Below are 17,777 nucleotides of genomic sequence, written 5' to 3' on the forward strand. Positions count from 1 at the left end.
GGCTCATGAAGGTTGTGGGCGGATGGAAGGTAATGCATTCAGTCAGGGCAGGCTTTCCACCATGTGAACCTTGACCATGTTGGTTCCCTGTGCCCTGTCGGTTGACAGATCACCATAGGACCAGGCTTCTAACTATGTAGTGGGACTAGATCTTGCTGGGTGACCATAAAAACATCTGTGACAGACACCTTTTCCGTATGGTAGGTGGATGGGGTTAGCAGCCCAGAAGCTTTGGAAAATGCCCACTTCTCAAGTATAGTTAACTAAGTTTGTGCCCCCAAATGATTCTTCTGTACTGTTTCCTTCTCTACCATCATCCTCATGATGTTTTGCGACTTAAAAAATAATTTCTAAAAAATGATTATTCCTAATGTTCCCAGTAGGTAGCTAAATCCTATAAGTCTGAAAGAAGGGCTTTCTCTCCATGCTACATATGTGGGCTTAGGGTCACTGGGCAGTGCCAATCAGGCTGAACAGAGCACCTTTGGCCAGTCTGGTAATGCTGAGTGAGTCTGCTCATGCAGCTGTACACATGGCAGATAGCCTGGAAATGGCCTGGCCATTTAAATACTTCTCTAAATGTCCTAATGGGTATGATTTTTCTTCCACATCACCACCCATACACCTCTGAATCTTCTTTCAGCATAACTAAGAAATGTAAAGCCCTTTTCTCCCTAGCTCTGAAGCAGTAAATGCAAGCCAGTTCCAGGATGATAAGCTAATTTCTATTTGATCTGTACAGAAAAACATGACTTTCCCATAATAAACAAGAGGCCTTATTTCTCGTGTGAAGGATATTATTTATCCAGAAAAGAACTGTTGAGTAGCTGCAATAAAGCATGCTCTTTATTGCTAAAATTATGTAAAGTACACTCAAGTAATCCATAGTGTTACAAAGTACCTGCCTGTTCATCTGTTTCCCTTTGATCCAGTTTCTAGTTTTCCTTTCCACGTTTGGCCTAATGTATATTAAAACAGCTTCAGTTTGTTTAAGGGAATGGTTATGCATGCTGGCAAAACACCAGGTTACGTGCAGATACCTTCTGCTAAACTCAGTCTGCATGCTGCCCTTCCCAAAGCCTTAATCATGTTTAAATTGAATAGCACTCAGGTGTTTAGAAGTTTGGATTTTTTTCATGTAAATTGTACTTATAAAAACTGAATCTGAGCTGCTATTACCCACTGATAGTTATTTTTTCTACATGTCGATGTCTGGATTCTATAACCATTTGTTTTTCCCCAGACCAGAATTTATTACAGAATTCTCAAAGCTGACGGATCGGTGGCAGAATGCTGTCCAGGGTGTTCGGCAGAGGAAGGGTGACGTTGATGGGCTGGTGAGGCAGTGGCAAGATTTCACTACTTCTGTGGAGAACTTGTTTCGCTTCCTCACTGACACCAGCCACCTGCTATCTGCAGTGAAGGGCCAGGAGCGCTTCAGCCTCTACCAAACCAGAAGTCTGATCCATGAGCTGAAGGTAGTGTATGCATCGTAGCAGTGTGAGAACCACAGGGTGGTCATTGTTTGCAAGATGTTCATTCACCTTTGGTTTAATGTTTTGGATGGTGATGTGATCCAAGTGGGCTCTCTGCAGTGTGAGGCCAGCAAGGTGCAGTCACCACCCCCCCACAGCCCGGTCCCTAGCATTGTGGGGTTGGAAACCCAATATTACCCATTCATCCAGAAATACTAGGGTTCTCTTGGGCCATGAGAGGAGGCATGGAGTGGAGATGGGTGAATAAATTGGGGGAGGTTTAGGGCAACAGACTCAAACCACCCAGATTCTTAAGCCACCGACTAATGTATAAATTGACCATTAGTGTAGTAATGTACAGTGATGGCATTGTTTACTCTTGAAGGGCAAATTCAATGGGTACAAAAAAAAATAGAATGAATAAGACCTACTATTTGATAGCACAGTAGGGTGACTATAGTCGATAATAATTTAATTATATATTTTTAAATAACTTAAGGAGTGTAATTGGATTATTTGTAACTCAAAGGATAAATGCTTGAGGGGATGGAAACCCCGTTCTCCATGATGTGCTTATTGGACATTGCATGCCTATATTTAAAAACCTCATGCACTCACAAAATTTTAAAAACTGATTTTAAAAAAATAAAAATAAAGGGGCAAATTCATTCAGCCAACAAAGCTTTCCAAAAGAAACTTGCCTGATGAGCACAGGATTAGCATAGGTGGTTGGCATGTCCCATGGAGCTGTAGAGCTACTCTCCACCTTAGAGAAGCCTCTCAACAAACACCACCCTCCTGAAATCCTGTACAGCCCTCACTCATTATGCAATCATCGCATATTAATTGAGTACCTTCTCTGTGCCAATCACTTTCCTAAGTGCTGGGTGTATTCTGTGGATGGAGAGAAGACCTTCGCTCTCATAAGGGCAGACAAAGTAGTAAGTAAACCAGAATAATTAATCAGATAAATTAATAAATAATAAAATATCAGATTGTAATAAGACTTACATAGATCATTAAAACAGGGCCAGTAGAGATGGGGATGTGTGGCTCCTTTAGATTGGGTTGTCTCTGGCCATGTGACATTTAACCTGGGACTGAATGATGAGAAGGAGCCAGCCATGCAAGATCTAAGGAAAGAGCCTTTCAGACCGAAGGAGAGGCTTACTCCAAGTCCCCAAGATGAGAACAAGCTCAGCACAGCGGAGGAACGGCAAAAAGGCCAGTGTGACTGGCGCAGAGCTGGCAAGGCAGTAGTGGCAGGAGGTGAACTAGAAAGGCGGGTAGGGAGGAGTGTTTTGCAGGTTGGGTGTGGCAGCTGGATTACCTGGTCTGGCTGGAACCAGGGAGCCTTTGAAGCATTTCAGCTGAGGGAGAGGGCAGCATGACACTGTTTGCTTGTTTTTCTTTTTTTTTTGGGACGGAGTCTCACTCTGTCGCCCAGGCTGGAGTGCAGTGTCGCGATCTTGGCTCACTGCAACCTCTGCCTCCCAGGTTGAAGCAATTCTTGTGTCTCAGCCTCCCAAGTAGCTGGGATTACAGGCGCCCGCCACCATGCCCAGCTAATTTTTGTGTTTTTAGTAGAGACAAGGTTTCACCCTGTTGGCCAGGCTGGTCTCGAACTCCTGACCTCAGGTGATCCACCCACCTCAGCTTCCCAAAGTGCTGGGATTACAGGCGTGAGCCACTGTGCCCAGCCCCATATTTTTTAAAGATCACTCTGGCTATTCCTGATTGTAGGGGAGCTAAAGGAAAAGTAGGAATCCTAACATCTCACTTACCTATCGCTGCATAATGACACTCATCATTCTGTCTCGTCATTCTTGGGGTTGACAGGAGTTGGTGGTTCCTGCTTGGGGTCTCTCAGGCAGTTGCAGTCAGATGGTGGCTGGGGCTGGCGTCATCTGAAGCTCACTCACATGACTGATGCTTAGGCTGGAACAACTGGAGCAGCAAGGAGCTGGGACAGTGGAGCTCCTCTCCTTGGGCATCGTTCTCTGTGGTGTTACCACGTGAGGGCTTCCAGTGGCCAGACTTCTTATATGGTACCCCAATGGCTTCAAAGATTCTTATCCCAAGAACAAGTTGTATTGCCCTATAAACCCAGCCTCAGAAGTCACATATATCGCTTCTGCCACACTCTAACAATGAAGGCTATCATATGTGTCCACATGAGTTTGAGAGGAGGGGACAGAGGTGCCACAGTTTGATGAGAATTGGCTGAAATCCCAACACTTTGGGAGGCCGAGGTGGGAGGATCCCTTGAGCCCAGTTTGAGACCAGCCTGTGTACAACATAGTGAGACCCCTGTCTCTACAAAAAAATTCAAAATTTAGCCAGGTGTGGTGGTGCACACCTGTACTCCCAGCTGCTCAGGAGGCTGAGGCAGGAGGGTCACACTTGAGCCCGGGAGGTTGAGGCTGCAACGAGCCATGGTCACACCACTGCACTCCAGCCTGGGTAACAGAGCAAGACCTGTCTCAAAAAAAAAAAAAAAAAAGGTTATCTTTGGAATTTCAGTGATCGTTGGAGGCAGTCATCTTGAAAGAGCCTGTTTGGGTGTGGTTACATCTGGGTCTTCTTTTCTGCAATAAGATAATGAGGTAACAGGGAGGGAAAGAAAAAACAATCATTCTCCTTGGTGAGTCCGGGTCTTAGGCAGATAAAGGACTTCAGCTTCTGTAGGAGACGCAGTGCGGGAGGGCAGAGAGACCCTGAGACTTCTTCAGTTCGGCGTGTCAAAACACCGTATTTTGGAGTGTCGGTTTGTGAGTCTGGTAAAGGAAAAGCTAGATGAAGGATGACTCTGGGTTGAAGCTCAAGCATCTTGGTGAATATTGTGCTGTTGACAGAGTTAGGGAAGACTAAGGGAGGAGCAGGTCTAATACGAGTGGCTCATTTGCGCAGCACAATATGTTGGAGAGACGCACGTGGAGTGCCTGTGGTCCAGTTGCTGTTTCTTTTATTTGTGTGCTGCTCCTGAGGGTGCATTTGGCTTTCCTCCTTTGGGTATGGGTGATCTTCAGGCTTCTCAGAAATGCCTTTGTAAATTAGTGATGCTCTGTTGATGTTTATCAGCTCCCATTTTGGAAAATGCCCACACTTTGTCTCCTTCAAGAAATTTCAAGGAGAAGGAAATAATATGTATGTATTATTTATTTATTTACTTATTTTTTTAGAGATAGGTACTCACTCTCTGTCTCCCAGGCTGGAGTGCAGTGGCGTGATCATAGCTCACTGTAACCTCAAACTTCTGGTGAGGCTACCTCGGCCACCCGAGTAGCCGGGACTACAGGCACTCACCAGAATGCCCAGCCAGGAAAACATATTTAGAACAGACAAAAACTATTTAATTTTTCCTCTAAAACCAAATGCCTTTGGGAGTATGGATCAATTTTAAAGTTTTTACTTTATTTTTGTATTATAAATACCTAGTTTCAATCTCTTTAAAGAACGCCCATGTAGCCAGGTGTGGTGGCGCATCTCTTAAAAAACAGGACCTTCGCTACTCTCTGCACACTGCCTGCGGAGCGGCCCTGCTCTGCAGGAGCGGTCACGGAGCTGTAACACCGCCACTAAAATATAGAAAAAAATAAAAATAAACAAGACCTTGTCTCTTAAAAAAATTTTTTTTTTTTCTTGAGACAAAGCCTCACTCTGTCACCCAGGCTGGAGTGCAGTGGTGTGATCTTGGCTCACTGCAACCTCTGCCTCCCAGGTTAAAGTGATTCTTGTGACTCAGCCTCCCAAGTAGCTGGAATTACAGGCATCCACCACCATGCCTGGCTAATTTTTGTATTTTTAGTAGAGTCAGGGTTTCTCCATGTTGGCCAGGCTGGTCTCGAACTCCTGAGCTCAACTGATCTGCCTGTCTTGGCCTCCCAAAGTGCTGGGATTACAGGCATGAGCCATCACTTCGGGTCTAAAAATATTGTTTTTAAATTGTTTTTAATTTTCAGAAAGCCTACATGATATTCGGATGAAATTTTTTAAAGCTGCGCCTTTGGGGCACACATCGATGTACATGTTTATGTGCTCATAAAAAGCTTAAGAAATGTATATTTTTTTGTATTTTACCCTTTCTCGTGTTCTTTCCTTTTATATTTGTTTAGCGTAATATAAGGTCTGTTACTTGATTTCAGGTCTGTTACTCCATTCACTTTCTTAATACTCTTAGATCCATTTACCTTGCAGGCTATTATTCTATGATGTATATTTTTTTATTTCTCTGTGCTGCTAATCATTACACTGAGAATCTTATCTCACCAATCTTTGGAAATTATTTTAAGAACACCTCACTTAGTGGTATGCTTATCTACTCAGTGTAAAACATTAGCTTTTGATGTGTGTGTGTATGTACATTCTGACCCAATTTGTCTAATTTATATCTAGTTTAACTCTTAAGAAAAGCTCTGAAGGAAATATACACAGGCACACACAATCACATTTTGAACACATCAGAAACCTAAGCAAATTACTTCTCTTTTTTTTCTTAGAATAAAGAAATTCATTTTCAAAGGAGGCGAACTACCTATGCCCTAACCTTGGAAGCTGGAGAAAAGTTACTGCTCACAACTGACCTGAAAACTAAAGAGTCTGTGGGTAGGAGAATCAGTCAACTTCAGGACAGCTGGAAAGACATGGAGCCCCAGCTGGCAGAGATGATTAAACAGTTCCAGAGCACTGTAGAGGTAAACTCACCACTTACTTTTCCATTCATGATATTCAAATTCAGTACATAGATTTTCATTTGTGGTGTGAAAATGGAAATGGTTTTAGGAAACTATAGTATCATGAGTTTCCAACTCAAGCTGTAATCTGTAAGTCATGCCAGTTACTTAATGTGAAATGATGATATAGCATTGCAAGAGCTCAATGTTTAGTATTTAAATACTTGAGATTCTATTAAGATACTTACTTTTATGAAACAGGAAACATATTCAATGAAAGTTCAATACATAAAACTAATGTTCCATGTATGGAACAGACAGAAACACTTCATTTTTCTGCTATCATCAGAGAATGCACTTTTCCATATAAGTGAATTTTCCAAATAATGTATGATTATACCTTTAAGAACTACAGTGTTATATTTTGAGTCACTGTTAGGAAAATCATTATCGTTTTGTTATGCTAAGATACCAAGTTGTTCTGAAGGCCTCTGAATTACTTTGAACCTATGGCCCTCCCTGAACTACTGTGCTCTTTGAGTTCTGATATGGTTTTTATCATTTTTCTTTCTCTCCTCTTAATGTCAAGCTATCTATTTTTACTTTGTCTTTCTCCAAGCTCACTTACTTCTTATAGCCCACTCTCTCTAGTCTGTCGTGTGTGCCAAAACTAGATAACCAAACTTACCAGACATATTTTTCTGAATTAAGAGTAAATATATGCTGAGTTAGGGCTTGAAAATTTCTCCTGTGAATAAAGTATCTGAATTTTATTTGATATATGGACTATATGGAATTCATTAACTAGCAAACATTTGTTAAGCATCTGCCATGTTTGTAAAGCATAATGATAATTGCAAATAACAGTTTGAAGAACTCATGGTTTTGCTTCTCCTTTGCTTTCTTTTGAGTTGAGTTCCAGATAGTTAATATTGCTAGACAAGTGGCCTCCCTTCAGTGAGGGGTTACCATAGACTGAGGCCAACCCAAGTATGTTTAGGTATCAGCTGTACTGAATAATAGTGTTTCATTGTAGATTTGTATAGTTTTAGTAACTTCAGGAAAGTTTATCCTAATGAATCGAATATAAATACCCTATAGTTGAAAATGCAGGCACCTATTTTGTTCAACAATTAAAATTTGAAGAAAAGAGATGGTTGACCCTTGACTTGGCTTTTAACCCCAGATTCACGGGCTAGTCATTTTTCTCTGAGCCTTAGTTTTCCCATTTTAAATATGATAATGCTTGTTTTAAATATGATAATACTTTCCCTGTCTATCTCCTAAGGTTATTATAATTACAATGAGTTAATAAAGTTGAAAATGCTTTGTAAACAGGAAAGTGCTTTAAGCAGAAGGTGGTAGTCAGCACAGTGGTGAGAAATGGAAAGTGAAGGTTGAATGTGAAAAGGTCACTAAAGCCAGGCTGTAGAAAGGAGAAGACAGCCAGCAGAGGAGAGGGGTGACGGTGGAAAAGAAGACAAGGAAGGTGGCTGAGTGCTTGTGTTCTGTGGTGCTGTCATAGCATATACCAAAGACTGTCAATGCTAACAGTTAATCCGTACAGTAGCCTTTTAGGTGTGAACTTTTCCAAAATTAAAGTAGAAATCACATTGGTTAGATGAGAGGGATTGGGGAGAGAGGAAGAACTTTTTTATTTTTATTTATTTATTTATTTATTTATTTTAAGATGGAGTCTCGCTCTGTCACCCAGGCTGGAGTGCAGTGGTGCAATCTTGGCTCACTGCAGCCTCCACCTCCCAGGTTCAAGCAATTCTCCTGTCTCAGCCTCCCAAGTAGCTGGGATTACAGGCACATACCACCACACCCAGCTAATTTTTGTATTTTTAGTAGAGACGGAGTTTCGCCATGTTGGCCAGGCTGGTCTCAAACTCCTGACCTCAGGTGATCCACCCGCCTCAGCCTCCCAGAGTGCTGGGATTACAGGCTTGAGCCACCATGCCCAGCCCGGAAGAACTATTTTCAAGCAAAGCCTAGCCTGGTGGTTGAAACGAGCCACAGGTAAAGCTGCAAGGAGGGTCAAGTCATATTGGTGTTCCTTCTGCTTTTGGAGACCATAGTCTGCTTAAGACAAGGAACTGGGTGTCTGTATGATTTATTAAAAACAAACTTAATAGAAAGATTATGTGGATTAAATGAGCTATTCTATTTCTACAATTCATTCTAAAGAGCAAAATACTTACCAGTTTTAATCTTGTTTTCAAATAGACCTGGGACCAGTGTGAAAAGAAAATCAAGGAGTTGAAAAGCAGGCTGCAAGTTTTAAAGGCACAAAGTGAAGATCCTCTTCCAGAGCTTCACGAGGACCTCCATAACGAAAAAGAGCTGATTAAGGTATTGAAATCCAAACAAGTGGCCAAGATAATCACTTGGCTGTTTTCTGAGTACTTTGAAGTGCTTCTTTGCCTCTTTCTGTGTTGAAACTGAGTTTTCATTTTCAATCAGAAAATATTTTCCCGATCTGTCTAACATAACATGATTGTCTCTTAAGGAATTAGAATTGATGCTTTTTACGATTGTTGTTTGAAGACGAGAAAGGCTTTTGCAAAAACTCACTTCTTAGGATCTTAGGGGTTTTCTCCTTCAGGTCCTCTTTCTGTCTGCTTCTCCTCTGTAATATAAGATGTGGCCTCTGAGATTCCTGTAAAAGCTGTTCCCTTATCAAATGTCCTCTTCTTTGAAACAAGAGTAAAATATGACTAAAGAATTCATTTTTGAAAGCCAGTAGGTTGGGGTTTGCTCCAGTATAGCATTTTTATAAAACCGTCCAAACTATATATTCTTCCTAATGAATACCACACTAGCAAAACTTCCTGGGTATTTTAGGCCTTTGCTGGAGACAAGGCAAACTTATGGATAGGAATTGGGGCCAGGAAAATTCCCAGGTCAGCAACTCCCTGCATCTCTTTTCTGTCTGCAGCTTTGATGTTTAAAAGACATTGAGAGACTGTTGGAATGGTCTTTTAATTTTTTTCTTCCTTCAATGACTTTCAGGGATCAAATTGAAAAAATTAGGAAGAAATGAATAGCGTTATACTTCAAATTGGGCCAGAAATTAGTGTCTTTCTCCCTACATCTTTTTTCTTTGTTGTAAAAATGTCTGATGTGCTAAAAGGCATAACAAATAATATGACAAACTGCCATGACACCATCACCCAGCTAAAAAATTAAAAAGTATGCACACAGTTCAAGTGTCCTGTATGATCTAACTTCTCCTTAGAGGTGTCAGTAACCCTGGATTTGGTGTTCATCATTCTTACACATGTCCTAATAATTTTAATGCATGTGTTTGTAGGTGTCAGTGTTGTTTGTTTGTTTTTGAGAGACAGGGTCTGGCTCTGTCTTCCAGGCTAGAGTGCAGTGGCACAGTCTCAGCTCACTACAACCTCCAACTTCCCAAGCTCAAGCGATCCTCCTACCTCAGCCCCCCCGAGTAGCCCAGAGTACAGGCATGCGCCACCATGCCCGGCTAATTTTTGTATTTTTTGTAGAGACAGGGTTTTGCCATGTTGCCCAGACTGGTCTCAAACTCCTGGGCTCAAGCAGTCCTCCTGCCTTGGCCTCCCAAAGTGACAGCAGGCGCCCAGCCTGCTGTCAATGAGATGTAGAATTGCTTTCTGTTTTTAAACGTTATATGGCTAGGCATGGTGGCTCACAACTATAATCCCAGCACTTTGGGAGGCTGCAGCGGGAGGATACCTTGAGTCCAGCAGTTTGAAAGTAGCCTGAGCAACAAAATGAGATCCCCACATGTACAAAAAAAAATTTTTTTTAATTAGCTGAGTGTGGTGGCACTTGACTGCGATCCTAGCCGCTGGGGAGGCTGAGGTGGGAGGATCCTTTGAGCCCAGTAGGTCGAGGATACAGTGACTCATGAATGCACCACTATGCTCCACCCTAGATGACAGAGTAAGACTGTCTCTAAAAAGTAAACAAAATACATAAATTTTAAAACTTTATATAAGCAGTACTATATATAATGTAATTTTTTTTTCTTTTTTTAAGACAGAGTCTCCTTCTGTCACCCAGGCTGGAATACAGTGGCACAATCTCGGCTCACTGTAACCTCCACCATTCGGGTTCCAGCAATTCTCGTGCCTCAGCCTCCCAAGTAGCTGGGATTACAGGCGTGTGCCATCAGGCCTGGCTAATTTTTTTGTATTTTTAGTAGAGATGGGGTTTCGCCATGTTGGCCAGGCTGGTCTTGAACTCCTGGGGCCTCAAGCGATCCACCTGCCTCCGCCTCCCAAAGTGCTGGGATTACAGGCGTGAGCCACAGCGCCTGGCCTACAATGTAACTTTTTTCCCTCATTTTGATTTGGAGTCATAGATGTTGGTACCTAATGCATATTCATTCTCACTGCTGTATAGTATGCATTATAAGAATATACAACAATTTATATATCCCTTCTGTAGTCACTTGGTATTGTCAGTTTTTTTTAAACTTTTGCTAATCCAGCAGCTGTGAGATAGTATCTCTTCGTAGTTTATTAGTCAGTTGCACATTTTTTTCATATTTGCCCTTTTGTGAATTGCCTATTTGTGCCTTTTACTGATTTTTTTCCATTGGGCTATTTGTCTTTTTCTTATTGAGTTGAAGGAGCTGCTTATTTATTCTAAATATTCCTCTTCTACTGAGTATATACATTGCAAATGTCTTTTCCCATCTGAGAGCCTGTTTTTCTACGTTTTCCTTGGTATTGCTGGCTGAACAAAAGATATTTTGTTAATGTGGATGAATTGGTCAGTATTTTCCTATATGATTTGTATTTTCCGCTTCCTTTGCAAAATCTTCATACTAAAGTCATAAAATACATGCTTACATTCTCTTCAAAAAGTTTTTAGTTTTTGATTTTCACATTCACATCTTTATTCATTGAGGAATTGATTTTTGCATACGTTTTAAGGCAGAGATCCATTTTCTAATTTTATTCGTATGGATAGCCAGTTGTCTTGGTGCCTATTTATTGTCTAATGTCAAATACCAAATTTCCATAAATGCAGGATTTGTTTCTCAGTTCTCTGTTCCATTGGTCTGTGTATCTCAGCTTTAATATCAAACTCTTGATTACTGCACTTTATTGTAACACATCTTTATTTCAGGTGTGATGTATACCCACACCTTGTTCTCTCACATTACTTTGGATGTCCCTGGGTCTTTGATCTTCCGTAACTTTGAGGAACAGCTTGTTAAACCATGAAAAGTTCTGATAAGAGTTTTAATTGAATTGCATTGAATTTTAGATTAACTTGGATAATTTTTTTTAGTATTCCTGCTCATGCTCATGACTGTGGTATATATTTCCCTTTGGTCATATTATTTAGTTGTTTTCACTAATGGTTTATAATTTTTTTTTTTTTTTTGAGATGGAGCTTCGTTCTTGTCACCCAGGCTGGCGTGCAGTGGCACGATCTTGGCTCACTGAAACCTCTGCCTCCGGGTTCAAGGGATTCCCCTGCCTCAGCCTCCCAAGTAGCTGGGATTATAGGCACCCGCCACCACGCCCAGCTAATTTTTGTATTTTTAGTAGAGACGGGGTTTCACCATGTTGGCCAGGCTGGTCTCTAACTCCCAACCTCAGGTGATCCACCTGCTTTGGCCTCCCAAAGTGCTAGGATTACAGGCCTGAGCCACCACACCCGGCTTATTCTTGTTATAATTTTCCTAATCACAAAAGATATATCTTTTGTTAGATTTATTTCTTGGTGCAATATTTTTGAAGCTATTGAAAACACTGCCTTTTTCTAATTATATTTCCTAACTGATTATTGCTGATGCCTAGAAATGTAATTGGTCTTTGCATATTTATGTTTAACCATCTTGTTAAACTCTTATGTTAATTCCAATAATTCATTTATGTATTTTTTTGGGTGTCTATGAGACCATCATCATCTGTCAATAATGACAAGGTTATTTTTGTTTGTTCTTTTTAATATACTTTTTTTTCCCTATTTTTCCTACACGGGTCAATACCTTCAGAACATTGTTAAGCAGAAGTATTAATAGCTGAGTCTTCCATTCTTGATTTTAGAAGAAAATGATTCTAACATTTCACTGTTAAATGTGCTATTTGGTGGTGATGTGTCAGTCAGTGGCTTTATTAGGTTAACAAGATTTCTGTGCCTAATTTTCAAAGTTTTTATCATCCCTACCTCATTAGGTTTAGAGCAAGACTTTGGTAACAACGGAAATAATTTGGAGTCATGCTCTCAGCTGAAACACAGAGTTTCCTTCCATAAGGTCTAGAAACCTGTGCAGAACATGAAATGTAAACCCTTGAGCAGCCATAATTTTTCTCAAATATCACACTTCTCAGTTTCCAGTGGGATCTTTTCAGCTTTCACAGTCTCAGCATCCTATTTATCAGTGGAAAGAATCAGGGAAAGGCAAAAAGCATTGAGTTCGTTCAACCCGTGACCAATTCTGAAAAGATCCCAAGTAACCCAAAGCTTGTCCAGGTCAGTGTGTTTCATCCCTGATTCACCTGGGGGAAATATGCTAGCCACTTGACCAATTTGAGCTTGACTTTCCTCCTCATAAAATTATATTCCCTTCTAAACACAGCTGCAAAAAGAAAAAGATAAAAGATAAAAAAGAAAAATTATATTCCCACTACAGCCACGTTGAGGAATGGAATAATTTCCTTACATATATGTTTTATATGTATTCTAACTTCACTATTATGAAAATTGCTACAATGGACATCTGTGTTTCATAACACTTGTCCAAAGATTGAGTCCTTGGAATAGTTTGGTTTTTAAATAATTTTTGTATAAGTAAAATTTTTCTCTTATCAGTTCCTCTCCACAGAAGCAATCAACGTTACAAGTTTGTTGTATTTTCTTCCAAAGATAGAGTATGCATATGCAGGTCAAATTTTATTTATATACCCGTTCTTTTTTGGTCCTCCTTTACCCAAATGGTAGTACAGAGAAATGGGACTTGACTGTTCCACGGGTAATTGAGTCCACAGGCAAGGCTTAGATGCTGCCCTGATACTGCAGAGTCCAGTCAAATCCTGTGCAACACACCGCTTTTCGCAGCCAAACAACTTGAAATTTTACATCCCATGTTACATAAAAAATTGGAAATTTTCAGGTATTCTTGTGGTATAGATAATTTATCTGGTTGGATGAAGATGGTGGAAACTTATCTGATTTCTCTTTGACAGTTTGGTTGCAAGTCTGGGGCAATTTAATTTAAAGACAGGCATGATTGTTGACATTTTTATACAAACTGATCGTCAGCTCTAGTAAACTTCCACAAGAGACCTCATTCTATATATTGTTTGACTCCCTGCTTTTTTCATTTAGTCTTTATGAACATTTTAAAGCTCTCGAAACATACAGCCAAACTGCTTTCCTTTCAGCCGTACATTTTGATATCTGAAAACTTGCTGTACAGCAGCACCATGGCAGGTTCTGTCAGGGTCCCTACCATGTGTGGAGCTAATGGTCCAGTCTGCCAGAGAGACCTGTTCACCAGATAGCCACACTGTATGCATAGGGGTGTGTGTATGTGTGTGTGTGTGTATGAACATGGTGAGTGTTAGAGGGGAAAAGGGCAGGGCAGTGAGAGTAAAACAGGAGTCTCAACCTTATCCAGTGACTGTACACTTTCTGATTGTCAATATTGTAAGTATTCAAACCAAACTGATTGAAACCTGGCTGGGCATAACTTGGCGGCCGAGCCAGCACCTCTGAGCAGGGCACTGGACAGGCTGAGCTTCCTGCCACCTGACTGGGAAACTCTGTCTGAAGCTCAGCGGTTTCCAGATCTCCAATTTCAAGTCAGTCAGTGGTACACCTCGGCTGGCAGGTGGCCCCCTTTATGTTATGTAGCTTTCCAGAGTGTTCCACTGTGGAATCTGCTGTCATCTACTTTACTGGAACCAATCGTGAGACCAAAAGTAGGTAATAAAAATGTTAAATACCTAATGATTTATCTTCTGAGAAAGGTGTTAATTCCTCAATCTTCATGCAACCTTTAAAAAGAATTCTCTGGGCCATTTTATTAAACATAAATTCTTGTTGGTAAGCTATGAAATCATGCCAGTGTAGCTTTTAGAACTCTGAAAATCAATCAGAATTAACATATTGTTAGGGCCTTTCAGATTTATCCCTGATTTTAGGCATGGTATCAGCAGGGCATGGTGGCTCGCCCTTGTCATCCCCGCACTTCAGGGGGCTGAGGCAAGAGGATCACTTGAGCTCTGGAGTTTGAGACCAGCCTGGGCAAAATGGTGAGACTTCCATCTCTACAAAAAGATATAAAAATTAGCCAGGTGTGGTGGTGCGTGCCTGTAGTCTCAGCTACTCTGGAGGCTGAAGCATGAGGATCACTTGAGCCCAAGAGGTCAGTCGAGGCTGCAGTAAGCCATGATCGTGCCACTGTAGTCTAGCCTGGGCAACAGGGTGAGACCCTGTCTCTTAAAAAAATAATAAAAATTAAAAAGGCATAGTATCTTATTTCAGATTTCATTTGACAGATAGGACTGAAGACCCTTAAAATGTGCCAAGTCATGAAGAATTGTAAGCACAATAAAAACCTGGTAGACGCTTGAGTGTTTTGGTTGTTTTCTTTTACCTTCCCTGCTGTGAAAGTAAATCTCTTGAGTAAATCCTAGATTTCAGAAGGTTTCAATTTGACAGACGCTTTTTTTCTTTCTTTCTTTCTTTGTTTTTTTTTTTTTGAGATGGAGTCTCACTCTGTCAGCCAGGCTAGAATGCAGTGGCGCGATCTTGGCTCTCTGCAACCTCCGCCTCCTGGGTTCAAACAATTCTCCTGCCTCAGCCTCCCGAGTAGCTAGGATTACAGGCGTACGCCACCGCACCCAGCTAATTTTTGTATTTTTAGTAGAGACGGGGTTTCATCATGTTGGCCAGGCTGGTCTTGAACTCCTGACCTCAGGTGATCCGTCCACCTCAGGCTTCCAAAGTGCTGGGATTACAGGTGTGAGCCACTGAGCCCAGCCAATGCTGCATTTTAAAAGATAGATGTTTCCATGGCCAGAAAAATATCTGCTAACTAATCTTTGCCAATTATTAGAAAAGTTTATTTTTTCTTCTGTTATACTTACTCATTATTTTCAAAAGTTAACCAAAAATAATTCCCTGTGAACAGAAGTTGTTGCTGTTATGTGATTGCCACAATAGCAGCAATGCATTTCTTAGGGTTTTTTAAAATGGAAAATCACACTTTATCTGAAATGTAGTTTCAGGATTAAAAATTGTATGTGTGCATGTGTGTGTGTGTAAAGATTATTAGACTCCAAATACACTTTCCTCTAAATAAAGACCTATGTGACTTTAAAATAGAATAAATTCTATCAAAATCAGAGCTACCTGAGGAAATGAAAATAAAGGTAGAAAAGAGTTTTCCTTTGATAAGAAGGTGGTGGAGAACTGGCCAACCACAACTGCAGGCGCTCGTCTTGGGCTGTTTCCCATTCAGAAGGTTCCTCCCCCTCTCCTGGCCTCCCCTCCCCCAGAGTCTAATCAAAGGATTAGCCTACAGGTTTGGAAACAACAGCCGCTTGAGTTGAAGGCTTTTTACCCCCTTCTTGTGATTAAATGCAGGAACTAGAACAGTCTTTGGCTAGCTGGACTCAGAACTTGAAAGAACTTCAAACTATGAAGGCGGACTTAACCCGGCACGTTCTCGTGGAAGACGTGATGGTTTTGAAGGAGCAAATAGAGCATTTGCACAGACAATGGGAGGACCTCTGCTTAAGGGTAAGTCAGCTCACTGCAGGGCACGGCTGTTTGGGAGTGGATTGAAATGTCTCTGAAGGCCAGACAAAGTAGAAAGGAGCTTAATTTCATTGAACCGGAGGCCCTTTTCAGTGGGACCCCTGGCCCGGCCGCTGCTCCTTTAGAAGGCAGCAACATGGTTTAACAGATTTGACCCTTTTGTTTCTCCAGCGCTAAATGCTAGAACTTTGCACGCTTTTAATGAGCTTTTTTAAAAAGTCACTTTAAGTGGAGACAGAAATTGCAATTCTGATCAGATGTGTAGACTGCTCTCTGGCTTGTGTAGGTGGCAAGTCCTAATCAGTGTATCAGAAGCAGGACCCAGTGAAGAGGTCCTTTACTGGGGAGTCTCTTCTGGGCCTAACAGCAGGAGTCTTACTTCATGCCCACCAGGCATGGGAGCGTTTCATATAAGTACTCTGCATTCACAGGAACCTGATGTTTATTTCAAGTAGCTGGTTTCTAAAATCCTCTAAGAGAAATGATCAACTGCTATGTTGTCTCAATGGATCACTTCAACTTATTAAGAATGGGATTGTATTAATAGAGTATTATACGGTATAGGCTTGTGACAGGATCAGTATTGAATTAAGGGGTTCAAATAGTCTTAAAGATCTTTGTTTTAAGAACAGAGAATTCCAACGAAAATAAATTCCTTAATCTCATTTTTGTGAATTAAGAGATGTATTTAAAAAGTTGAAATTCAGACACGTTCTCCTTGATTTTAGTATTTACTATTCACAATGTACCCTAATTTTAAATGTTCTTTTAGAACTTTTCAATTTTTATACAAAAGAAAATGTTTAGAATATATGAAAAGTGTTCTGAAAGTTAAGGTAGACAGGAAGACTGGGGCCCAGATGTTCCTAATTGTTACTATTATGAAATCAATCAGAATGACAATGTGCAAAATGCCAGGATTTTTAAAAGATAAACAGATGCCCCGAGGAATGGAAACACAACACTTGTTTTTCTAGGATAGTTTTTCAAGCCTTTTTAACACGTTTGGCTGGCTAGGATATATAAAGCATTCAGTATTTTCTTCTCCGAAAAGAGCAGAGGTTTCTTTATACACAGCAGGAAAATCTCAGAGAATTCAACCTTGGTTTCCTGGTCCATATAGTGGGGTGTCAAAACTTTACCAAAAGAACTCTTAGCCACCCCTTTTAACGCTAAGATTCTGAAGATTCTTAAAACCTGGGAATACTTTTGTACATCTAGTTAGGCTGATTTGCATTATTTAAATTTATATTTAGTGAAATGTAAACCTTTAAGGAGGAGGACCCTTAGCTGATGTCAGTTAGGGGTTACTTATGCATAATGGGGTATTGGGTATTTTGGGGTCAGCCTGCTTGCTGCAGACCAGCTGTTGATGATACTTTTATGGTTTCCATCCAAAATCTAGTGCATAACGGGCAAGTGGGTTAAATGAGTGATGTACATTGTTTTTGGTTTTGCTTTGTTTTGAAGCATAACACTAAGGACATTTAAACGGCTGTAGTTTTCCTGGTCCATTTGCATTATAAATGTTTGATTGACATTCTATCTGGATTAATAGTTTTTAAGTTAAATAGGACATTGTCCTTATGTTGGTATAAGGATTTGATTCGTTGTTAAAAGGGCAAGTATTTGGGTTATATATTCATCTAGCCTTTCCTGTTTCTAATTTTTAATATAACCGGATAGTAACACACGAGTATTGGATAAAACAATCCTTCCAATCAGCTATATTTCAGGTACAGTATTTATTTTGTTATTTTTTATGACATTTATCACAGGTGTAAGGAACTTCTGTTGATGCTAAACCCTAGGTTTAGAAGAGGCAAAACCAGACAAGGTTGAGTGTAGACAGCTA

The 17,777-nt window shown here is 40.6% G+C and overlaps 1 protein-coding gene across 31 annotated transcripts in view; it reads left to right on the top strand.

The window, feature by feature from the left end:
* Positions 1–17,777, top strand: part of SYNE2 (spectrin repeat containing nuclear envelope protein 2) — a 370,575-nt gene that overhangs the window by 314,816 nt on the left and 37,982 nt on the right. For all 31 annotated transcript variants that reach the window (XM_016926198.4, XM_009427921.5, XM_016926202.4 and 28 more), the window contains 4 exons: positions 1,244–1,478; positions 5,975–6,169; positions 8,378–8,503; positions 15,749–15,904. In XM_016926198.4, the coding sequence (XP_016781687.4) occupies positions 1,244–1,478; positions 5,975–6,169; positions 8,378–8,503; positions 15,749–15,904 (712 nt within the window). The remainder of the gene's footprint in view (positions 1–1,243; positions 1,479–5,974; positions 6,170–8,377; positions 8,504–15,748; positions 15,905–17,777) is intronic.

Source organism: Pan troglodytes, chromosome 15 (genome assembly GCF_028858775.2).
Source record: "Pan troglodytes isolate AG18354 chromosome 15, NHGRI_mPanTro3-v2.0_pri, whole genome shotgun sequence".
Classification (NCBI taxonomy): Eukaryota; Metazoa; Chordata; class Mammalia; order Primates; family Hominidae; genus Pan; species Pan troglodytes.